The sequence below is a fragment of the Artemia franciscana genome, chromosome 16 (assembly GCF_032884065.1).
Source record: "Artemia franciscana chromosome 16, ASM3288406v1, whole genome shotgun sequence".
Lineage (NCBI taxonomy): Eukaryota > Metazoa > Arthropoda > Branchiopoda > Anostraca > Artemiidae > Artemia > Artemia franciscana.
This window is the reverse complement of record NC_088878.1, coordinates 26,629,290-26,655,768: the sequence shown is the minus strand read 5'-3', so window position 1 is coordinate 26,655,768 and position 26,479 is coordinate 26,629,290. Positions and strand designations below refer to the sequence as shown.

Sequence of the window (26,479 nt, the reverse complement as noted above, 5' to 3'; positions counted from 1 at the left end):
TTGTATTTGCTGTCGGTTTTTTTCGTAGTTGTAATTTAAAAAAATAACATTAGTAAATGCACCAGCCTGTAAAGCAGGAGCATTGGGCGATGGCCTCTGCTTTACAGGCTGCGGAGCCTTTATGCATTGCTGTGCCTTGTATTTGCTGTCGGTTTTTTTCGTAGTTGTAATTTAAAAAATAACATTAGTAAATGCACCAGCCTATAAAGCACGAGCATTGGGCGATGGCCTCTGCTTTACAGGCTGCGGAGCCTTTATGCATTGCTGTGCCTTGTATTTGCTGTCGGTTTTTTTCGTAGTTGTAATTTAAAAAAATAACATTAGTAAATGCACCAGCCTATAAAGCAGGAGTATTGGGCGATGGCCTCTGCTTTACAGGCTGCGGAGCCTTTATGCATTGCTGTGCCTTGTATTTGCTGTCGGTTTTTTTCGTAGTTGAATTATTTGTGATACCCCCACAGAGAAATATAAAGGCTCGGATGAAAAAAAGGTGGAATTCCCAGGTATAGCGCAAAAAAAATAAAATAAAAAATAAAATCATGCCACCCTTATTGGTGCATTATTCAATTCTGTTGTAAAAGTTAAAAACTTGAATTCTAGAATGTCTATCAAGGGTTTGAATTTTGAAACCATATACATCCAAGGAATTTACTTCAATAGGTCATAAAGTTCTTAGATGTAAGATGTAAAATCTTACATCCAAAGAAGCATTTTTTTTTTTTTTATGATATAACATTCCTTAAAGACGCTCTCCAAACGCAATGCTTCTTCTTAAAACCAACTGTATTATCTATTTTCCAATATTAAGTCATGCTAATACTTTTAAAGTCTGTCATATACTTAAATCCTTGATTGATTACAGCCCCCCCTCCAAATCTACACCGCAGTCTTTACTTACAAGGCACTATGTGTGATAGAGGAGGAACTCCCAAGAATAAAATTAAGGAAATAGCGAAGAAGACCACACTGCCTTTCCATCACAAAATCAAAACAAGAAGAACAATAGGGAATTTCTCAAGACAGTGGGAAACAAATTAGAATGAATATTTCGGCCCTCTGTCAAAGAGCTGTTCTCAGCAATACAAAAATATATAAGAAGAAAAAACTTACAGCATAATAAAATCAATGAAACTAAAATGAAAAATTTTTTAAAACAGTTTCAGCATCCTTACCTCAGCGAAATTCAACCAGGATTGATAAGTAAATGAAAGCAAACCATTTCATCACAATTTATCAGTCCTGTATGCAATTTATCAGTACTGGTTGAACTTTGCTGAGGTAAGGATGCTGGGACTATTTTGAAAAATTTTTAAATTTTGAAAAACTTAATTGATTAAATTTTCTATCCTGTTGATAGTTTTTCCTTCTTATATATTTTTGTATTGCTGAGGACGGCCTTTGGACATAGGGCCGAAACATTTATTCTAATTTTGTTTCCCACTGTCTTGAGAAATTCCCTATTGTTCTTCTTGTTTTAAGTGTTTATAAAATTGAGCTTCTCGACTACAAAGATCAACGGCCCAAAATTTAATTTCCTTGTTATTTGGCACCTCGGTACCGAATTTCAAGTGAATCCGGATGGTTGGTGAAAATCCGTTCCCTGTCCGATTAGCTCAAATTACTTACAAGTTTAAAGTAGAGCTGAGACCTTTTGCCCAAAAGCTGGAAAGGGCAATATTGTCTATGAAAATCATTATTATCGTGTTTCATTTCCCAAACATTCGTCATCACAAATTTGAAACCCGTCGGTGACAAGAAAAAATCTGACAATCTTTCTGCTGAAAAATTGGTGGCGGAAGAGGAGGCTTTGAAGGGGCTTTAGCCCACTTTGTGCCTTCAATCATTCTCATCAAAAATTCTTACACGATTGCCCACAAGGTGCCCACATTTTTGCTACATTTCCTGCTAAGGGCGAGGTGATGAAGGGGCCATAAACCTATCTTACCGATAGAAGCATACACATCGAAAATAATAGCCCTTTTTTAAACAAGATGAGGAAGGGCTACCTTTCATATCAAATATTAAGCATAGGAGGGCAGGATGTTGACTAAGGCTCGCATTAGTCCTCGAGTCTTAGAGATCAAAAATCTTTGCAGGAGTTCAGATTCAAACTAAGTGTAACATGCCTACCAATATACTAAAAAGTTAGCAGGGGTATCGTGATTTCAGTTCAAACAAGGTCCAATATACCTACCTTTCTGCAAGCAAGCAGGCGAGGGAAAGGGCAAGGTATGCTGAGGGACGACCAACCATATTGTAACATAATTCAAAATAAGGTTTCCACAGAATTTTCCACTCGACTGCAAAAACACAACTAGAAGAAACAAAAGCTCAGCGAGACAATCTCAAATCGTTCTATCGGACGCAAACTATAAAACTTCGGTTCACACACTGCAGGCTTTGACTAGGACAAGCAAACATCACGTTTTATGGCTCTGAGCCAGAACTATACATCGCTTTGGAAAATACCAAGACATTTATATCAATCCAGCCAGAGTTCCAACCTTTCTGTAAAACCCCGGGGGTTAGAACCTTACTACTTTCTCGCTATAAATTGAAATCTGCTAAACTAGAAAGCAAATAAAAAAAACCTAAGTGTTACTCCAGCAACACAATAAAGAAAATGACAAAATCTCAAAAATCAATCTCCATAAAGAAAACAAGTGTCAAAACCGCTTAAAATATCGTATTTTGATATGTAGTAATACAAAGTCTTTACCATAAGCAATAAACTCTCCCCTTGCTAGCGACAAAACTCCACGTTTTTCGTATTATAGCCACAAAGGGACTAGTTTAATATAGGTCACTAAGGAAACAAAAAAGGATTTCCCCTGTTTCCTAGACGCGAAGACTAATTTAACTTTCACATTTTCTTTAGAGACATTTAGATTGGATTTTCTACTTTAGTCTAAAACTTTCTCTATGCCAGTGGCATTATTTCGTCAAATAACAATTCAATTATTGCATAAACTTAGACATAATTCAAGTTTTTTTTCACGCACAACACAATTACTACCATGATTAAGTTTTTGGACCTTACGAATGGTAACATCATGTTTAGCATCATCTCAGCATCTCAACAAATTTACGAAAAAAATAAATAAAAGTTCATGGACAGTTTTTGATGAAACTTAGAATTTAGCTTTGCCAGGCAAAGTGTCTAGGAGGAGGAGGGGGCGAAACAATGTATCCCACACTGCCTTTCCTTTATAGAAAAAAAGAAGGTATCGTCTTATTAGTAAGCTGAATAACTGTGATACATCGTTCCTAACTTAAAACTCAAATTTTTCCTGCTTAATACCAACTTAGTCTTTTCTATTCTTCCCAATTTCTTGGTTTCTGTTAAACACTGTTGTTATTATCCTTACTTGTTTTGTTAGGTGTTTTAACATATGATTCTTTCGGTGTTATATTACTGACTATGTTGCCCACAACAAACCAAGCTTCTTGAGCCAAATAACCGTTCCATGTTTATTACAACCTTTTAGCATATATTTAACGATTGATTCATTGACAACTGGGGATGAAAGCACTAAGACAAGGCGAAGAGATCAGCTTCCTATTCTAAGCTGCGTCTCAGTCCTAAAAGGTAGGGGTACCTCAGGATTGTTTTCTCAGGTTCTCCGTTTTAACTTATTTGTGTAAGTGGCCAAATGGTTGACGCCCTGGATTTGCAATCCTTTGTCCAAAGAGTGAGGGTTCGATTCCTAATGTGACCAATTATTTGACTTGGAAAGGGGGTCAGTGGTGTGACTGGAAGCTCAGCCAGAGTCGACCCAGCTTTAAATGGGTACCTGGAGAAATCTGGGAAAGGTAAGCAAGAAGGATTACTGCCCCCCTCCCACATCGCAATTTCTGTATGAAGGGCTTAGAAACGAAGATCAACCCCACCGGATTAAATGATAAGGGTCTAATGCCCTTACCTTACAAATTGTTTTCACAGCGCCTTTTCAATCCTCTGCCTTTACGTATAATTCAGCTATTTCACTTTCAGAAAAAAAACGAAGAGCAGCTTGATCAAAATTGGATAAACTTTTTTCTAATATTCTGGACTGGTGGTAGTCAGATTTTATTACTTGTGTTTATCTAAAACAGGTTTTTGGTTTTCTACAAGGACAAACTCAGAGTAGAAAGCCAAATTCATTTCCTTTCATTAATGGAATAGCTGCTACAAAGGGCTTTTACAATTCCAAGGGAAGAAAGTTTTAAGTTTCTCGTATATCATTGACAGAGTAAATTTATTCAACTGAAAGTTATCTTTGGTAGATGAAACCATTAGTACCATAAATCGGTTTTGAAATTTACGAATATTTACATTAAGTTTAGCTTCATTTCCTTATCTCAACAAATTAAAGAGGAAAAATACAAGATCAGGTAGATTTTTAGTGAAACTTGGGTTTTGTTTTTGTCAGGGAAAGTGTCCAAAGCTTTCGATGAGGAGGTGGATTGAATTCCCACACTACCTTTTTTAATACAAAAAAATGGTTCTTTTTAGTACGTTGGAGAACTGTGGTGTGCGTGAACCTGAATCGCACCTGACTAAATCTTATCTAGATAGAAGAACCCAAATAGCGGAAGAGGTAGCTTCCTATTCTTAGAAAATTGTGCTCCATTCCTCAAAAGTACGGTACCTCAGGATTTTTTCCTGGGTCCTCTACTTTTCTTATCTGTATAAATAATTTTCATCGTGAGTCGTCAATCCTCTGTCTTAATACGTATTTTACTTATGATACAACAATTTTACTCTCCGAAAAAAAAAATGACAAGGAGTTTGTTCGAAACTGGATACTCCCTTTTCTAATATTCTGGACTGTTGCTAAAGATATTTTACTATTTGGATTTATTTAAAAGAAAGCTTTTTGGTTTTCGACTAAACAGATTATCAGTAGAAAGTTAAATTTCTCTACTTTCAGTTATCAAATTACTGCTTCAAAGCTTTTTTACAATTTTTAGGGTAGACGCTGTGAAGTTTCTCTGACAAATGATACACGTCAAAATTTATTTTTCAAACCGCAAACTCAAAAACTACGAATGAAGATTACAAGATATATTCATTTAATATGAAGATAGAAACACTATCTGCCATACGCAACCTTACGTAGTAGCAAGGTCACATCCAGGGGGAGGTACCAGGTTTGACCCTCTCCAATAAAGACAAATTATCCCACACATACAAAAACAACACAAATGCATATAATTTTTTTGGCATTTCTCAAAGTTTCAAAGTTTTTTTTACCCCCCACCCAAGGAAAACACCCTCCCTCACCGAAAAAAATTCGAATACGGCCTCGCGAAGTAAAATTCAACTTGTTCTGATTCACTCTAATATAAACTATTGCTCATTATTTTAATGATCAACATTTAAGAGCCCTAAACTAATTAATGTTCTTCAAGAGAAAACACTAAAATCTTGTAAAGTTTTGTTCCATTTTCTATTGCTGTTTCCTAATAAGTCTTCAATAGTACCGTTAAGGTCCATTCAATATGAAATTTTACTGACACCAAAATGTAGCTAGCGCTAATTTGAGCCAATCACGTTTTTTTTTATTCTCTGATTGGATTTCATAAAAAAAAAATCATTCGGATCACGAATAAATCAGTTCTTCCCTTAGATTATGGAAATACTACTACTAATGCTGCCAACAACTCATTGCAGTAATGAGCCATCTTAGGCCAACACAGCTACTAACGCTCCTACTGCAACCCAATCTATTAAAAGTCTCCTTCTTTAGACCCTCCCAAGAAGTCCCAATTTCCCTTAAGTCCTTCCTTACAACATCCTCCGCCCGATTCGGGGACGACCTGTTTGTATTTTGGAGCAAGATGGTTGGCCGAAAAGGACGATCTTTGTCAATCTGTCATCCTTTGTGCACAGAACATGTCCTAGCCATCTCAACCTTTCTCTCACTATAGCCCTAGAAAGTGGGATAGAACCACATTTTCGCACAGCTTACTGTTTGAAATACAGTCACCTTTTTTTAATATGAAATTATTTTTAATTTTTATTTAGTATATAATAAGTCTCAGCGTTCATTTAGTATTATTGAGTTTTGATCTAGATTTTATTTTGGTTTAACCTTCAGTAATAACTATTAATGATGGATTGTATGGTTCATAGTAATTTATTGTATTCATCATATTATTTTACTTTATCATATTATTTTATATAGTAATTTGTGACCTTTGACATAGTTGCTGCTTCCATACAACCGCTCATTATTCTATCATTGTCTAATAAGACTAGCTACTTAATCTTGCGACTCCCTATTACTTTTTAGTATTACTTTTTTTAGTATTCACTTTGTATCAGCATTGACCTATCTTTTCAACCTATTTTTGTAAGTCAATCATCGTAAACCATATGAAAAAACAAAACTCCCAACTAGATTGTGGAAAAACACCTTTTTGTATTTTCATTTTGTACGTTCTTGCATCGAAGCAATGTATTAAACATTAGTGGCAAAAAAAATTAACATTAGAATTAAATTTTAATTTCAAAGCAAAGAAAAACAAGAATGACAAATTATAAAATCTTTATATTTCTGAAAAACATCAAGTGTAATTTCGCAATCACTTTTGAGAGGGGGGGGGAAAGAAAATTGTAAAAATGATACATCCGTTATCCCATTGAAGCATCTTTAACATATATTGTAATTCATGATTTTTAACATAGTTGCTGCTTCCATACAATTATTTTATTATTTTATGATTATTTTGATCATATTTTACTATTGATTATTTTATAGTTGTCTTTTATTATTTTATACTTGTGATTATACTTATTGGTTATTTTATACTTATTATATTATCTTATACTTATTATCTTATATACTTATTATACTTATTATCTTATACTTATTGTTTATTTTATACTTATTTTATACCATGATTATTTTATCCTTGTCTAGGCCTAGCTATTTTAACTTGCACCTCCCCTCCCCAGGTTTTGAAAATACCTTTTTTTTTATCATTTGTTTTGTATCAGTATTGGCTTGTTTATTCAACCTGTTTTCGTAAGCCAATCATAAAATAGGAAAAAAAAAATTCCTAACTAGATTTTGGAAAAAAATTTTTATTTTATACTGTTTATTGTTTATTATTGATTTATGTTTTATATTTATTGTTTATACATGATTTATTGTTTATTTTATACTTATTTTATACCATGATTATTTTATCCTTGTCTAGGCCTAGCTACTTAACTTGCACCTCCCCTCCCCAGGTTTTGAAAATACCCTTTTTTTATTATTTGTTTTGTATCAGTATAGGCTTGTTTGTTCAACCTATTTTCGTAAGCCAATCATAAAAAAGGAAAAAAAAATTCCTAACTAGATTTTGGAAAAAATTATTTATTTTATACTGTTTATTGTTTATTATTGATTTATGTTTTATGTTTATTGTTTACACATGATTTATTGTTTATTTTATACTTATTTTATACCATGATTATTTTATCCTTGTCTAGGCCTAGCTATTTTAACTTGCACCTCCCCTCCCCAGGTTTTGAAAATACCTTTTTTTTATTATTTGTTTTGTATCAGTATTGGCTTGTTTGTTCAACCTATTTTCGTAAGCCAATAATAAAATAGGAAAAAAAAAATTCCTAACTAGATTTTGGAAAAAAATATTTATTTTATACTGTTTATTGTTTATTATTGAATTATGTTTTATGTTTATTGTTTATACATGATTTATTGTTTATTTTATACTTATTTTATACCATGATTATTTTATCCTTGTCTAGGCCTAGCTATTTTAACTTCCACCTCCCCTCCCCAGGTTTTGAAAATACCTTTTTTTTTATTATTTGTTTTGTATCAGTATTGGCTTGTTTATTCAACCTATTTTCGTAAGCCAATCATAAAATAGGAAAACAAAATTCCTAACTAGATTTTGGAAAAAACTATTTATTTTATACTGTTTATTGTTTATTACTGATTTATGTTTTATGTTTATTGTTTATACATGATTTATTGTTTATTTTATACTTATTTTATACCATGATTATTTTATCCTTGTCTAGGCCTAGCTATTTTAACTTGCACCTCCCCTCCCCAGGTTTTGAAAATACCTTTTTTTTATTATTTGTTTTGTATCAGTATTGGCTTGTTTATTCAACCTATTTTCGTAAGCCAATCATAAAATAGGAAAACAAAATTCCTAACTAGATTTTGGAAAAAAATTATTTATTTTATACTGTTTATTGTTTATTATTGATTTATGTTTTATGTTTATTGTTTATACATGATTTATTGTTTATTTTATACTTATTTTATACCATGATTATTTTATCCTTGTCTAGGCCTAGCTATTTTAACTTGCACCTCCCCTCCCCAGGTTTTGAATTTTTTTTTTTTTATTATTTGTTTTGTATCAGTATTGGCTTGTTTGTTCAACCTATTTTCGTAAGCCAATCATAAAATAGGAAAAAAAAAATTCCTAACTAGATTTTGGAAAAAACAGCTTTTCCCACTCCTCGGAACTTCTCCACTCTTCGCATTTTCATGAATTATCGTTATTGCATTAAAGCTATGCATTAAAAATCAGTGACAAAAAATTAAACACTAGAATTCAACTTCAATTTCAAAGCAAAGAAAGACCAGAATGACAAATTATAAGATCCTTAAATTCCTGAAAAACATCAAATATAATTTCGCAATGAGAGGCGGGAAGTGAAAGAAAAAAAGCAAAAATGAATCATCCACTATCCCATTAGGTAATGTTCAGAAACTCTTTAGTAGCAGTTTAGTAATCGATTTAGGAGAGAATCTTTGGTGAAAAAAGCCTCATCAATTACTACTTTATGAACTGTTTGAGACTGCTACTTGTTTTGCTTAAAATTCATCTCAAGAGTAATTAGAAGAACCATTGTGTAGAATAAATCATTATCTAGTAGACATGATTCAGATTCCCTTAGCAAGACTTACAGAGTTAAAATATGAGAAAAAGAAAGATTAAGATTACTTTTTTTATAGATCCGTAGCAAAAAAAAATGCACTTCAATTTCATTGGCTTGCATCTTCAACCTATTTTCGTAAATCAATCATCGTAAGCCGCATGTCAGAAAAAAAGGCCAAATAGCACCGCCTTTTAAACACCTCATTGATTGTTTTTCTGTGAAACTTTAAGCCAATAAAAAGAATGAAAAAGTTTCAAGTCACAAGATTTTTATAATTGTCCCTCCATTTTCTCTGTTATGAAAACACGTATTGGAAAGGTCAAAACTAGAGAGCTTAAAATTTTAATTATACGGAAGGATAAAGTAGTGCCTTAGTGGATTTACTTAGGAATTTAATGGTAATCCACCATTCAAAACTATTCAAGTTCCTCTTAAAGCAGTTTAAAGATGACTTCTGTGGATTACTTCCGCTAGGAGGTTTTTCAAATAGTAGCTGATCAACGAATGAAACTTTCTCATAGATGGTACTACCTAAATGTTTCTTGGGTAAAATTCTAGTTAATTGACTTCTGGCTATCTCGGTCAGGCCCCACCGATAAGGCCTCCTGGAATAAGGTTATTAATAGTGAGAAATGTTCCCCATCTACCCCATCTTGTCTCCAGCTAGCTAATTCTGTTGATCATTATAAGCGTGTGTTCAGTGTATTTAATAGTTTTCTTCAGTCTTTTTATTATAAGTTGCTTAAACCGCTTTTACCATACCGTCTCCTGCAGGCTCATGTCCAGCCTGTAGCAATATCTGAAATTCGCCGGGCTTTAAGAAAGATTAAGCGTTCAAATAGCCTTGATGGTGACGGCCCTTCTTACCGATTTTTTGCTTATGATTGTCCTGCTCTACTTAACCATCTACAAATATTTTTCCAGTCTTGCTTAGCACAGTCGCTTGTTCCTGATAGTTTCCTTTGTGGCCGTGTAACGTCTATTCAAAAGCGAGGCAAGGACCCCACGTCATGTGTGAATTATCGTCCCATTACAGTATCGTGTTTCTTAAGTAAGTTGCTTGAACATTTGTTACTACCAGAAATTGAGTCGAATTGTGATTTTACGCCTTTTCAATTTGGTTTTCGGAAAAGTTTCGGTTGCTCCCATGCACATCATGTTTTAAGCCGACTCATGAAAGATGCCGTAAAAGATAAAATCTCTTTATACTGTCTTACTGTTGATATTTCTGGAGCTTTCGATAATATTGTGCACTCTCAGGCTCTATTTTCCCTTGCGTCTTCAGGTGTTAATCCTTCCGTACTGTTTATTGTCTTCTTGGTATTCAAAGTCTAAAATTCAAGTTACCTGGAATGGCCAAATATCTGACCCAGTAAAAATTAATAAGGGAGTTCGGCAAGGTGCCGTATTGTCTCCTAGTATATTTAAATGCGTGCTTGCATCGTGCCTGCGTCCCCTTAGAAGTTCTGTTTTTTACGGTAAGGTTTGTCTTCTATTGCATATGCAGATGACGTTCTTCTTGTTGCCCGGACTCGCCGTGGATTGCTTTCTAATTTTACTATATTAACCAATGAATTATCTAAGATTGGACTGTCAGTTAATGCGTCTAAATGCGAGTTTATTTGTTTTAATATCCCTTATGCGGTCGCTCCATTCGTTGCTGGGACTGCAATTCTGCCATGTTCTTCTTTAGTTAGTTGGCTTGATCTGTGTTTCGGCCCAACACTTTCCACTACCTGTTCATCCCTAGTGAATCAAGCCGTGAAAAACCTACGCGTCGCTTACGGAAAAATATCCCCAAACAAAAGCCGTTACAACCGCAACGGTTTGTGCATGATTTATAATGCTTATTGCGCCCCTGTGCTTTTGTTTTTATCAGGCATGGCTCATCTGATTCGTAAGAAAGATCGACATACTCTACGTACGGCTTATTTCAGATATTGCAAATTCCTCCTCCGGCTTCCTAGATGGCACCGAAACAAAAAAATAATTGCTCGATTTGGTATAGTAGATGTGCCTTCTCAGATTCGGTCTTCCAGTGACGATTTATGTAAAAAGACTGTCAACTTTATTCACGTTTACGACCCTCTGCAGCCTTTTTTCCATATTGATACTGGTTAATTAGTCCATGTTGTCTTTTGTTAGTTTGAATTTTGTTTTTCTTCGCTGTTTATCGTATTTGCTTTTGTTTATTTATTTATAATACTCCGTACTTTGTGTTTTTTATACTTTACGGGTAATAAAGTTCATTCATTCATTCATTCATATCTTTAAAACCTTATAAAATGGAATTGAGCAAAGTTATGAAACTGAAAACAATTTTGTTGTACTTCAATTAAGCAGAAGATATATTTTACAAGGTTTCACTTTTATAAAACACATATTTTTAAAGGTCATCAAACGTCAGGGCCCTCTAGAGGGAGAAAGAGTGGAGGTAGTTGCTTCAAAATACCTTCCATCGACATACTTTAGTCTATAGATTCATCCCTGAAAGTTTCATTTTCCTAACCTAAACCCTTTCTGAGATAGCAAGAAGTCAATTAACTAGAATTTTACCGTTTCTTGACAAGATGTGTAAGGGAGTTTACGATGAGTTATTTTTGTAGTAAACTTTAAAAGTTTTTAGATTTTGTTTAGATTGATTATACAGCAGCTAGGGTTAGGCTAGTGTACTGAGTACAGTCTGGCTAGAACAACAACTCATTAAGCCCTTTTTGCAACAGTGGTTCTTTTGTTTTTGGGCTGCTGGAAAAAAGAAAAAAAAGTTTCCGTTCACGTTTTTGTCATTAACGTCAAGGTTTTCTTGGGGAAGGATATAAAGAAAAGACAAATGATAACGCTTACAATCAAAAAATATCAAATATTGATCAAACACTTAAAAAGAGAAAAAAAAATACAAAACACTTGCTAAATAATTTACTCTATAAATCATCAAGAGCCAGAATTATTACTAAAAAACGGAAATAAATTGTGGCCTTAAAGGATAATTTTCACCTTGTCTTCAAATGTTTTATATTTTTTCTTTATACAGACTACAGGATCCTTCACACTAAGCTTTAAAACAATCTCAGTATCAAGATCCAATTCAAAATCTTGAGGCTCTTTCCATAATCTTTTGCATTTTTCATACGATCGTTTTTCGTGCACATACCCACCCCTGGAGCAAGTTTTTGCATTTTCCCTGAATTTGATAGCTGTACGAACCCCCCTTGGATAATAGAATTTGCACCCCCTAGCAATATGTTGCTAATTAAATTAGTTTAACTAACTATCTAGTATTATTTTTACTTCTTATTATTTATCTAACTAATATTATTTCTTCCTGTTCATCAGTTTAATAGTTTCGACTAAAGAAAATACCTTATTGAAACACCTATACGGTGTATTTTTTACACTTTTCGGACGAGTCGCCTCTTGACGCTTTTATCATACCAGCTGCAACCCTGTCAACAGATCAGCGTGATAAACACGATTATACTTCACCTCAAATTCCAAAACTTTACCTTGATTCCAAAGAATATTGTTTTCTTATCGTCTTCTGAAAGCATGGTTGAAAGGGGACGAACAAAGTATCGCTTGACAAGATTTAATGCTTCTATGAAATTTTTCTCGGTTTCAACGAGTTCGCGGATACTATAGTCCCGTTTTTCAACCGGTTGAACAGGAAAAATTGGAGCCTGTAAATACAATATATCTTTAAGGGAAAAAAAACAGAACAGATGAGGGTTTACAGAAATAAAACAAATCAAAAGTATTAGTATAATCCCGTATACTACAGTATACTATAATATCCCAGTATACTATAATATCCCAATATACTATAATCCCGTTTTCAACAGTTGAACAGGAAACATTGGAGCCTGTAAATACAAAATATCTTTAAGGGAAAAGAAAATAGAACAGATGGGGGTTTACAGAAATAAAACAAATCAAAAGTATTAGTATAATCCCGTATACTATAGTATACTATAATATCCCAGTATACTATAATCCCGTTTTTCAACCGGTTGAACAGGAAAAATTGGAGCCTGTAAATACAATATATCTTTAAGGGAAAAAAACAGAACAGATGAGGGTTTACAGAAATAAAACAAATCAAAAGTATTAGTATAATCCCGTATACTATAGTATACTATAGTATACTATAATATCCCAGTATACTATAATCCCGTTTTCAACCGGTTGAACAATAAAAATTGGAGCCTGTAAATACAATATATCTTTAAGGGAAAAAAAACAAAACAGAACAGATGGGGGTTTACAGAAATAAAATAAATCAAGAATATTAGTACAATCCCGTATACTATAGCATACTATAGTATATTATAATTTCCCAGTATACTATAATACCGTTTTTCAACCGGTTGAACAGGAAAAATTGGAGCCTGTAAATACAATATATCTTTAAGGGAAAAAAAACAAAACAGACGAGGGTTTACAGAAATAAAACAAATCAAAAGTATTAGTATAATCCCGTATACTATAGTATACTATAATATCCCAGTATACTATAATCCCGTTTTTCAAACGGTTGAACAGGAAAAATTGGAGCCTGTAAATACAATATATCTTTAAGGAAAAAAAAAACAGAACAGATGAGGGTTTACAGGAAAAAAACAAATCAAAAGTATTAGTATAATCCCGTATACTATGGTATACTATAGTATACTATAATATCCCAGTGTACTATAATCCCGTTTTTCAATCGGTTGAACAGGAAAAATTGGAGCCTGTAAATACAATATATCTTTAAGGAAAAAAAAAACAGAACAGATGGTGGTTTACAGAAATAAAATAAATCAAGAGTATTAGTACAACCCCGTATACTATAGCATACTATAGTATATTATAATATCCCAGTATACTATAATCCCGTTTTTCAACCGGTTGAACAGGAAAAATTGGAGCCTGTAAATACAATATATCTTTAAGGGAAAAAAACAAAACAGATGAGGGTTTACAGAAATAAAACAAATCAAAAGTATTAGTATAATCCCGTATACTATAGTATACTATAATATCCCAGTATACTATAATCCCGTTTTTCAAACGGTTGAACAGGAAAAATTGGAGCCTGTAAATACAATATATTTTTAAGGAAAAAAAAAACAGAACAGATGAGGGTTTACAGAAATAAAACAAATCAAAAGTATTAGTATAATCCCGTATACTATAAAATACTACAATATCCCAGTATACTATAATCCCGTTTTTCAATCGGTTGAACAGGAAAAATTGGAGCCTGTAAATACAATATATCTTTAAGGGAAAAAAAAAAACAGAACAGATGAGGGTTTACAGAAATAAAACAAATCAAAAGTATTAGTATAATCCCGTATACTACAGTATAGTATAGTATACTATAATATCCTAGTATACTATAATATCCCAATATACTATAATCCCGTTTTCAACGGTTGAACAGGAAACATTGGAGCCTGTAAATACAATATATCTTTAAGGGAAAAGAAAATAGAACAGATGGGGGTTTACAGAAATAAAACAAATCAAGAGTATCAAACGTAACAAACACGTAAAAACACATTAAAACGGTAGAGTAATAAACTATAATACTAAACTATATATACTAAACTTCGTACAGTTATATATTCACTCATATTTATGATAACAAATTTATTTACGATTCTTCATATTATCTTTGACTTGACGCGTGATATTATTATCCTTAACTGTCTCAAGTTCTATTTGTGTGCAAGAAAATTTAACTGAACTTCCACCAGGGACTGAAGTCTCGTGGGACTGAAGTCCCATCCTTGAAGGGTGTCTTGGGGACTCTTCGTAATAGCATGGATGTGCCTTCTGCAGACTCGCGGTCTTCTGTTAGACAAAGAAAGCCCGAAAGGCGTTGATGCAGGAAGTTTTCCTCCCACCTCTTTTCAAAATAACCACAAGGGCCAGAACCGTGAATTCGGCATTTGAAAATGATTTTCGGGAGACGGGACTGACTAGTCCGTTGGACGTGGTCGAGCCACCGAAGTTGCTGGATCTAGGTCTTTAAACTGACTTCGTACTGGGCTGACCTTTACAACTAAACTTAGCAGTTGGTGAAAGAGTGATATCAGGAAGCAATGAAACTTAGAGATATGATACCAAATCCATATTATAAACTGTTTTAAAGATTTCTGAGCAAAGACGGGTAGTTCAGGTTAACTACTTATACCGGTTCACTAAATCACCAAATGCCTGACTGCGGCTGTAAATAAAATGTATCTTTAAAAGAAAAAAAAATCAAATAGACAGTTGATTTCAGAACTAGTAATCTTGCAGGAGCATCCCCCCTCTAAACTTGTTATGATACTAATATAAGTATTACCTCACGTTTTTATTCTAGCCTTTTTCAACGTTGTTGTGAAGGCGCTTTGAACTTTGAATTTGTTTACCGGGTTCGAATTCGTTTCAAAGCTTTTATTTTTTCATTAATCCTTAACCTACGCTATAAGCCTACACTCAACCTTCGACTTTCAAAATGTTTGTGCAAAAATTTGTTCATCATTACTGTAGAAAAATGGTAGAAAAATCGAAAGAAAATTGTGAATATTCTAAAGAATGTACTACTACTACTAACAACTCATTGTAGCGTCAAGCCGCATGAGGCCAGAAAAGCTACGCACGCTACTCCTCCATCCCAATATATTCAAAGCTCTTTACAACCTCCCAGGAAGTTCCCATTTCCCTTAAATATTTTTTCTTACAACTTCCTCCCAGCCCAAACTAGGACGAACTCACCACGGTTCGCCAAAAAAGACGATCTTTGGCAATTTGTCATCCTTCATCCCCAAACCTGCCTTAGTCGTCTCAACCTTTCTCTCATCCCCAAAACCAACAAAATTTGCATTCAATTAAAGGTACTGATAAGAGAAAGTTTAATCACAGCATAAATGTAAGTACGAACAGTAGAGACAAGTTTCTTCAAAAATGACACAGATCATAGCCCGCTAAATGGGAAGTTCACAGTACGTCAGAGCAATAGTTTCAGTTGCTACTTGGCATTCGATCAAATTATTCCCGTCATAATGCTCTAAATATTTGTCATTGCGCGTGCGCAAAGACGCAGAGTCATGAAGAGAGGTCTAGACTGACGTGTTTCAAAAATCTTTAGTGGAGAGCATAGGACATTTCGCTACTGTCATAAATACTTTTAAATGCAATTCTTTTATGGTTATAATCATTTTCACCTGATTGCATAAGACATTTACAAGAAAAGGCAAGAATTTCTCAAAATCCCTCTGCATCTCTTTAGCAAAATACTGCCCACGTAAGGAATTCATCAAAACCCTTCATCAAAAATAGCTTATAAGCAAAGTATCCCAGATGTAACGATAATTAATTATATTCATCTATGCAAAAAGTTTTCCTCCCACCTCTTTTGAGGGTGACCACAAGAGCGAGGACCGTGAATTCGGCATTTGAAGATGATTTTCAAGAAAAGGCAAAAATTTCTCAAAATGTCTCCACATCTCTTTAGCAAAATACTGGCCAGGAATTCATTCAAACCCTTCATCAAAAATAGCTTTTAAGCAAAGTGTCCCAGATGTAAAGATAATTAATTATGTTCATCTATCTTTGAAGACACTAATATTTCATTTCCCATCTGCAAGATAACATGAACGATATAGAGACGACTTCCACGAGCAATATCTGTAGTCCTGGACTAATCAAGGAAAACTCTGCTAAGGATTTTTAGTATCTAATAGGATAGAAGAAAAATGAAGTTCCTTAGTATGATTGTAATTGCAGATTTTCAAAAGTTGTCACGGGGAGCAAAGGAAAATTATTTTATTCCAACGTTATTTGTTAGAATAGGCAATTGGCAAGGGCGTAGCTAGGGAGTTTTTGGTCAGGGTGGAATAGCCGGTCAATAAGAGAAGTATTATGGAAGTGGCTATCTTCTCCTTTTACAACATACTAGCTTACCTGCCGCACATTGCTGCGATTACAAAAGAAAGAAAATCCAAGTAAATCCCCCCCAAAAATTCTTCCACGCGGAAAATTCCTCTTTTCCGCATTTTAACAACGATCGGATTTTTATATTTAAAAGTATGTAAAAAAAAAATCATTCCTGGAGAATTCCAATTCTAGACAATTTTTCCCCCAGAAAGTTCCCCACTGCAAAAACTTCTCCGCAGAAAATTCTTCCCCGCTAAAAGCTCTTCCCTCCAATTGACCCTAAAAGATCTTCCGCGTTGTTTTTATATTTAGATGAAAGCCCAAATAAAACTATAATGCAATTCGGTTAGGATATTGTAGTTCCTATTTAAGAATAAATTAAAACTAAAACAACTCTTTTTCAACTAAAAAGAAAAATCAACATTAAAACTTAAAACAAACCGAAATTATTCTGTATATGAGGAGGACTGCCCAATCCTAAGCCCTAGCTTTTTACGCTAAAGTCTTAAAGTTCTTTAAAAAAAAATTAAAAATAAATACTTTAAAAATTTAAGGGAAAGGCAGCTTCCCTCATATTCAAAATAATTTCTGTTCGTTTTAAGATTTAATGTTGCTCCTTACTTTTAGTTGAAATTCTTGTATTTTATTCAATTTCTGACCATTTTTCAAATCATGCAATGACATCCCCCCGTGAAAAATTTTTCCTGGAAAATTCCCCCCCGGGACACTTTCCTCCCCAAGGAAAATTCTCACCGCGAAAAATTTCGCCAGGGAAGTTCGTAAATTTCCCAATAGCAAATACTATATATGAGCAATTGGCAAATTGGGTACTCTACCGCGCTTTCCCCAGGAATTATGGGGATCATGGCATCCCCAGAGGTACAGTTATTGAACCTTTGAACTATGATAAATCACACAGATATCTCAAAATTTTGATCGGATGTTTGAGGAGAAAAAGGACATGGGAGGGGGGGTAAGCTACCCTCCAGTTTTTATGATCATTAAAAAAGGTCACTAGAACTTTTATTTTCGTTCGACGTAAAGCGTTACGTTAAGCTTAATGTTTTTTATATATTTGGAATCATTATAAAAAGTCTATTCTTTGGATGTATCTATTCTTATCAAAATTCCATTTTTTATAGATTCGGTTACTAGAGGGCCAAGTCACTCCTTACTTACAACTAATTACCATGAACTGATTGCAATTCCGTTCACGGAAAGTTTTAATATTGCTCTTTACTTTCATTTGGAAATATTTATTTGTTAGTTTTATTTTTTATTCAATTTTACTATACGAGATTTGTCAATGTTATAATAAACAAGGGGATTACCATCCCTGACCCCCCCCTCGCACTTTTTCTGCTACAATCTCACTTTTTAATCAAAATCATCTCGAAATCCTATGCGCTAATTTAGGTTTATTTTATTTAAACGTTAAATTTTTAAGTTAAACTGCACAACCTGGAATTGGATTTAAAAAGAGGGAGAGTGCCAAGGGTCTAATTAAACCCATAAATAGGATAATTGAAATTCGTAATTAAGGTTTAAGGCTGTTCTTTACTGTCATGTTAAACACATACTTTTGTTAGTTCTATTCACTATTATGTCCGTACAAAGGAAGAAGTGATACACTAAGATAGCTAAGCTCTTTCATTCATGAAGTGTTGTGGCAGATAGGTGAACTTGTGCAAAGAACACTGATGATTGAGGAGGGCGGTGGGCTGCCTGTTTTTTAGTGTTTTCTGTTCCTTTTAGGCTTTAGTTTCCTCCATATTTTCTTAGAAGACCTTTTTTTTCCTTTCACAGACAAAAAAAATTATACTCCTGCATATCACTGAAGAGGATCACAAACACAATAAAAATTATAGAACTCCTGTGTTAAAAACTCTACATTGAGGAGCAGATACAAAATTTACTATTGAGGTTGGGGAACTTACGGCTTCCCCATCGGTATTTATCACCCCTCAGTTCCTGTAATTAGTGTAACTTTCAATCTTCTGAGGAGCTCGTGTCCTAGATTCCCCCCTTGGATACGCCCCCGATTACACTATTTTTTGCTTCAAAAGGGTCTCAAATTTACTTCGGGACTTTAATTTTGTTACCATCAACTAGAAAAAAATATGGTTAACAGTATTATGTGTTTTCAAGTTCTCTACCGATTAGGGCGATTTTTGCGTTACCTATTCACTTGGTCAAGATTTCTGTATAGTAAACTTGCAAATTAGTAAGAGAATACTTTCACAAGAACTATTCTTTAATCCGATAAGAAATCAATTGAAACTCTATCTTAGGAAAAAAAAACCATCCCAAGCAAGATTAGAACGAGAATCTATCAAAAGTTGCTATGGGAAGCAAAGAATAAAAACTTACATCCCAAAATGATTAGTTTGAGTGGGAGTTGGCTCTATTTAAGTTGACGAGGATTATAGGAGATATTTTCTTTTGACCAGCGGAAAGAAAATATTGAAAATCATGGGACGTGTAAGTAATCTGTAGAACTTTTTTTTTATTTAACTCTTGTAGAATTTTTTTTTTATAAGTTTTCATATCGCTGACTTCCACAGCTGTAAATACTCAGGTGCAACAAAACTGACTGGATTTATTATTTGCAATATAAAAGCAATAAAGAAAATAATCTGGTATTTATCTGTTACAGCAATCCCACTCAAGAATTAAGCTGTATAAAACTCGAGAACAAACCTGTTTCACCCGTCTGCATTAAGAGACATTTAGCTCACGCTCAGTGGGCTAAGACAATTATCTCACGCTCTCTACCAAGTAATTTTTAGTAAAATTGATGAATAGCCTTTGAAAGTATCCTCAGTTCCTTATGGCCCTCGTAGCAGCCCCTTGGTGAAGGATGATACGGATATTGTTACATAAATAGTCTTAAAGGTGAAAATTTAATACTTTAGAAACAAATTTGAGCTATATATTTGTACATTAGGAGGATGGAGGTAATGTATAGCGGGTCTGCATGCAAAATGTATTAGCTGCAATTATTCTACATATTATGAAGTAGAATTGTTTTTTTTTAACTACACGCTGTCCAAATACTTTACCCCCCTCCCCCTAATTTGTAAATATATAGCCCAAATTATACGAGTCTAGTGTATTCTGTCACTCGTCACTTCAAACTCAAAACAAGCAAACATTAACATGAGTAGGGCTGACAACCCCCGTGCCTTCTCATGACCAGAACATAATTTGCGCTTCACTGAAAAAAAGAAGAGCTAAGAGCTCATGTGGCACTTGTGACGACGTCGGAAGAGCTAAGAGCCAAGAGCTCATATGGCATGAGCTCTAGCGAAATTCTAAGAATTAATAAATTGATTTAAAACGAAAATCAGAAGGCTTAATGCCGGTCGGGATTTAAAATAAAGCTCTTAGAGACAAGGTCAATCTACAGGGTGACCCAAAAAGATCTGTACCCATTTTTTATTCGATAAAAAATCCATTTTTTAACAAATATTCTTTCTGTTGCAGGACATGAAAGGTGAACCTTTGGATGATCGTTTGCAGCTATAGTTGCCCCAAAAATGTTTTGGACTAATCAGCAGAGGATATTCTCCCTTGAGACCTATTTTGCGACAAAATCATATCAGACTATACAAATTCAGTTTCGAAAACTTGTTCCATTGTCGCAACTTTCCACCAAAATCACGATTGTTAGTTGAGTTACAAAGTTCAGTGAGCATGGGACTATAGTAGACTTATTTTTTAAGCCACAGGGGGAGCTTTTTCAGGCAGGAAAGAGAGTGCAAGGAAAGAAGAAAACATTGCCATAGTTAGGGACTACACTGTCTAATTAAACGTGAGAACACGCAACAGTGACTCCCTTGTCATTCCGAGTTCTTGGCTGTGTCTACGCACTGATTTTCTAGGGCTGCGTCCTACTGAGTCCCTTACTGCAGCAATTTTTTCTTCTGTCCTTCCATTCCTGTCATGTCCTTGCACTCCTTTGTCATTCCGAGTTCTTGGCTGCGTCTATGCACTGATTTCCTAGGGTTGCATCCTACTGAGTCCCTCACTGCAGCATTATTTTCCTCTTTTTCCAGCCTGAGTAAGTTCCCCCTGTGGCTTTAGAACATAAGTCCACAACTATTTTGGAGACATTCGTCCAAAATAGGTCGCAAAATAAGTTGCGAACATGGAACAAGTTTTTGAAACTGAATTTGTACACTCTGGTATGATTTTGTCGCAAAATAGGTCTCCAGGAAGAATACCTTCTGCTGATTGGTCCAACATTTTTGGGGCAACTATAGCTGCAAACGATCATCCAAAGGTTCACCTTTCATGTCCTGCAACAGAAAGGATATTTATTAAAAAACGGATATTTTATCGAATAAAATATGGGTACGGATCTTTTTGGGTCACCCTGTAAATATCAAAATTCATTAGAATCCGATCACCCACTCGTAAGTTAAAAAAACTTCATTTTTCTAACCTTTCCTCTCCCTTCAGCCCCTCGGATGGTCGAATCGGGAAAAATGACTTTATCAAGTCAATTTGTGCAGGTCCCTGACATGTCTACCAATTTTCATCGTCCTAGCACGTCCAGAAGCACCGAACTCACCAAGGCACTGGACCCCCCCCCCCTATAACTCCCACAAAGAGAGCGGATCCAGTCCGGTTAAGTCCATCACGTATCTATGACATTTGCTATTTCTATCCACCAAGTTTCATCCTGATCTCTCCACTCTAAGCGTTTTCCAAATTTCCGGTTTCCCCCTCCAACTCCCCCCAATGTCGCCAGATCTGGTCAGGATTTAAAATAGGAGCTCTGAGACATAATATCCTTCTAAATATCAAATTTCATTAAGATCCGACAACCCTTTCTTAAGTTAAAAATACCTCAATTTTCTAATTTTTCCGAATTACCCACCCCCCCCCCCCCCCCGAACTCACCCAAAGAGAGCGGATTCGTCCGGTTATGTCAATCACGTATCTAAAACTTGTGCTTATTCTTCCCACCAATTTTCATTAAGATCTTTCCACTCTAAGCGTTTTCTAAGATTTCCCGTTTCCCCCTCTAACTCCCCCAATATCACTGGATACGGTCGGGATTCAAAATACGAGCTCAAAATAAGAGACACAAAGCCCTTCTAAATATCAAATTTCATTAAAATCCGATCATCCGTTCGTAAGTTAAAACGCCTCATTTTTTTTCAATTTTTCCTCTAATTCCTGGCCCCCAGATGGTCGAATCAGGGAAAAGACTGTTATCAAGTCAATTTGTGCAGATCCCTGACACGCCTACCAATTTTCATCGTCCTAGCACGTCCAGAAGCACCGAACTCGCCAAAGCATTGGAAATCCCATCCCCTACCCCCCCCCCCCCCAAAGAGAGCGGACCCGTTCCAAATATGTCAATCACGTATCTAGAGCTTGTGCTTATTCTACCGATCAAGTTTCATCCCGATCTCTCCATTGTAAGCCTTTTCCAAGATTTCCGGTTTACAATATTTCTGTTCCCCCCCAGCCCCCTATGTCCCCGGATCCAACTTAAAATTGAAAACGGAGCATCTGAGACATAAGATCTTTCTACATGTCAAGTTTCATTAAGATCCGCCCACCCATTCGTAAGAATATACCTCAATCTTCAGATACCTCAATCTTCACGTTTTCCAAGATTTCCAGTTTCCCCCTCCAACTCTCCCCAATATCACCAGATCTGGTCGGTATTTAAAATAAGAGCTCTGAAGCACAGGGTACTTCTAAATATGAAATTTCATTAAAATCCGATCATTCCTTCGTAAGTTAAAAATACCTTATTTTTTCTAATTTTCAGAATTAACCCTCCCCCCAACTCCCCCAAATAGAGCGTATCCGTTCCGGTTATGACAATCACGTATCTAAGACTTGTGATTATTTTTCCAACCAAGTTCCATCCCGATCCCTCCACTCTAAGCGTTTGCCAAAATTTTAGGCTCCCCCTCCAACTCCCCCCAATGCCACAGGATCTGGTCAGGATTTGAAATAAGAGCTTCGAGACACGATATACTTCTAAATATCAAATTTCATTAAGATTCGATCAGCCATTCGTAAGTTAAAAATACCTCATTTTTTCTAATTTTTCCGAAATAACACCCCCCCCCCCCAGACGGTCGAATCGGAGTAACGATTATTTTTAATTAGTCTGGTCTAGTCCTTGATACGCCTGCCAAATTTCATCGTCCTAGCTTACCTGGAAGTGCCTAAACTAGCAAAACCGGGACCGACAGACCGACAGACAGACCAACAGAATTAGCGATCGCTTTATGCCACTTGGTAAATACCAAGTGCCATAACAACAACGAAAACAAATGACCGTGAATTGTCAGTTTAATTGACATATAATGATATTTATTCGTTAAAGTTTTGATAATTTTTTATTTACGAGAGTAAGAGAAGTGAGAACATTTTTAACGTATTTTGTTTTCAGTAAAGCACAAATTATGTTATGGTCTTGACAAGGCATGGGGGTTATCAGCCCTATTCATATTAATTTTTGCTCGTTTTGAGTTTGACTCGCCTATTTATTGTAATTTTGCTCGTTTTGAGTTTAATTTATTTCTTGATGGTGATTTGTGGCTGTTTTATGTTTAGAAGATTATTTGACTTTTATTTCTAATCATTGTTGGCTTAACAGAGCTCTTTACTTTTCTTTGAAAAACTTGTATTGCGGAAAGTTTTTTTTAAAATTAATTTCTGTTCATTTTTTATTGGCATAGTCTTTTTCATGGGAAAAAATATTATTTTACATCTTTTCAATTTTTCCTATAAGAATCCATGATATGGGTTGCTATTCGTATGTTGGAGAAACTTTTATAACAATTTATAATGCTAAAGCAAACAGTGTTTTATAATTTAATTTTATACCTTATGAAGTTGGCCTGAAAATAAAACTTAATATAATTCCCAAAAGATTATACCTATGCTCTTTGACAACTTGGATACACTCATACTCTTTTTATTTATTAAAACTGTAATAGCAGAAGTAATAATAGTAGTATCCCCAAAAGTTTCAACATAATCCCCCCACTCGTGCTCTATATATTGCTGAGGTGTCTTATTGGCTACCATAAACACAATACCTTTTGGTTGATTTTAATGCAACATTTATTTTTAAATCATAATGGGCCAATTGCATAATTGTGGGGGGTTGAGATGCCTTACAGTTGAAACTTCTATTAAAACTGATGATATTATGTTGAAAAATTTGGGATACATAGCAACTCTATAAAACTAATTCGAAACACACCATGCCCACACAGGTTGTCAAGCAGACGCATCAGAAATGCTTCAGGAACGGTTGATGGTATATATTAAGCTGGAACTTTCATTGTTTATTGAAGAGGATGTGAAAAAAACCAAATTTGGTATGCATATACTGCTACTAACACTGCTATAACTATTGCTACTGCCCAAGCTAAGTGTATTAAGGTGTAGCTTTTAAAAAACGTTTAGGCGGAACTTGAACTAAACTAAAACAAACTATGAGCATGTGGACTTTCAAAAAGGTAGCAAGGCAATATCTGAAGAGCAGCTTATATGGTTAATTTAGACCTTTAAGGGTAAGTTGTGGGGACTTTGAACTGACCAGAAGGCACTATATGTATACTTTTAATGCTACCACTACAGTTACTCTAACTAATTACGCTAAGGGTATTAAGATGATCCGGAGAGACTGGAACGGTCCAGCAACTATGTATTTAAAGATATTAGGCATGTCAACCCCCCACAATTATGCAATTGGCCCGTTGTACTTGAAAAATAAATGTTGCATTAAAATCAACCAAAAGGTATTGCGTTTATGGTAGCCAATAAGACACCTCAGCACGTTTAGGGCTTAGCTTATCTTTTGTAATTTGTATCTTTGTGATTATATCTTTTGCATAATTGTATCTTTTGTAATTACTTATAAAACCAAAGTACGTGATGACAATATATAAACAGAATGAACAACCATGATAGCTACAATAATAAGATTATATGAAAAACGAAATGACTTCAAACTCTACACTTCACTTTATTTCAAGCTGAGAATGGGAACAAAAGAGAACTTTCTATATCAATTTTACAAAATAAAAGAAAAGAAGACTTTGTGAAGACTGTGGATAACACGCGGAATATAACCTAAGCGAATATTTCAGCTATATAAGCGACAGCCGTCATTACCGAAAGATAATATAAAACACACGAAAAGAAAACTAACCTAATAAAAAAACTCGTTGATAAAAATATTCAACTAAAATCATAAAATAAATTTTTAAAGTGTCACCGTCCTCACCTTACATAGGTTCAGCTGATTAATATATTGGTTGATATAGGTAGTAATATATTACGTTATTATATGACGAACATACATAATATATGTTCGTCATTATATAAATTCAATACTCTTCGCAAAGTTAATTAACTGAAATAAACATTTGAAAAAAAGCCAAACAAACCTTGAATGTGCATAGGTCATGATAAACCGATTCATCTGCTTGGAGGTTTAAAAGATGATAATAATCCTTTTCTTCACTTTCGTCAATAGTTGGTTGATCAATAACTGAGTAATGGTCATCGCTGCAAGCGAATACATGCATATCAGGCAACATTCACAAATATAGCAATGCTAATTTACCATTCTTTAATGAAAATAAACAAACAGCAAGGGACGTCAAATAGGAGCGGAACAATGACCGGTTCAGACTGTAGCTAGAAAATCTCCCAGGTTTCTAACGAAAGAGAAGTAAAGAGCTTACTTGTAGAATATATTGCGTCATTGACTACATTCCGTGACGTGATTTAGGTCATTTGCATCGTGAGCTAAAAAATCTCCCAGTAACTTAGCGAAAGAGAAAAAGAGAGCTTACTTGTAAAAAATGTTGCGTCACTGACGTCATTTCATGACGTCATTACAACGTTTAAGAAAGAAACGCGAGAAGTCAGGCTCATAAGGCTCTTTGAGCCTTCCCAAGAGGGTTGTGTGTATTTATAGTTTTTGTAATTTAGTAGTTAATAAAGAGAGTTCACATTTAAGCTTTTTAAATACAAAACCTAAAACCTGGTATTATAGCTCACAAAAAACTACCACTGGTATTATAGCTCATCTCTTAACACGAAACTATAAGACAACCATCTTTTTTTTTTTCAAAGAACAAAATTTTTTGTGGAAAGTCGGAAAACCCAAATAATTTGGGGATAGTTAGGTCGAAACTACTTTCGGCATGATTTTGATGATGAAGAAGATGATGAAACTATGACGATGATGATGGAAATTAATATTTATGAAAATAATCAATTTTTTTAGTCAACGTTCATGCACTAACGAAGATAAATTTCCGGGAAGATTCCAGGAGTAAGAAATTTTCTTTTGGAGAAAGTCGGGAAAACCTCTAAAAATTCGGGGATATTGGAGTTGAGAATACCTTCGGGATGATCTTGATGCTGAAATGAGCAACGTAAAAATTATCATAAACAAAGTAAACGATTTGTATTTTGTGTTAATGTTAATGTGGATCATTCGTATTTTGAGGAAGTTTCAGAGACTAAGACTTTCTTTGAGGGAAAGCCATGAAACCCAAAAAATTTGGGGATACTGATATGAAAACTATCTTTGGCATGGTTTAAATAATAATGATAATGAAACGACAATGATAGAAACCAACGAAAACTAACGATTCTTATTCTGTGTTAAGG

At 34.6% G+C, this 26,479-nt stretch overlaps 1 protein-coding gene across 3 annotated transcripts in view; it reads right to left on the bottom strand.

Annotated features, from left to right (window-relative positions):
- Positions 1-25,410, bottom strand: part of LOC136037293 (protein vav-like) — a 110,235-nt gene extending 84,825 nt beyond the window's left edge. For all 3 annotated transcript variants that reach the window (XM_065719933.1, XM_065719934.1, XM_065719935.1), the window contains exons 1-2: positions 25,243-25,410; positions 12,403-12,576 (exon numbers count right to left, since the gene is read on the bottom strand). In XM_065719933.1, the coding sequence (XP_065576005.1) occupies positions 12,403-12,576; positions 25,243-25,395 (327 nt within the window). In that variant the 5' untranslated portion in view covers positions 25,396-25,410. The remainder of the gene's footprint in view (positions 1-12,402; positions 12,577-25,242) is intronic.
- Positions 25,411-26,479: the final 1,069 nt, after the last annotated feature.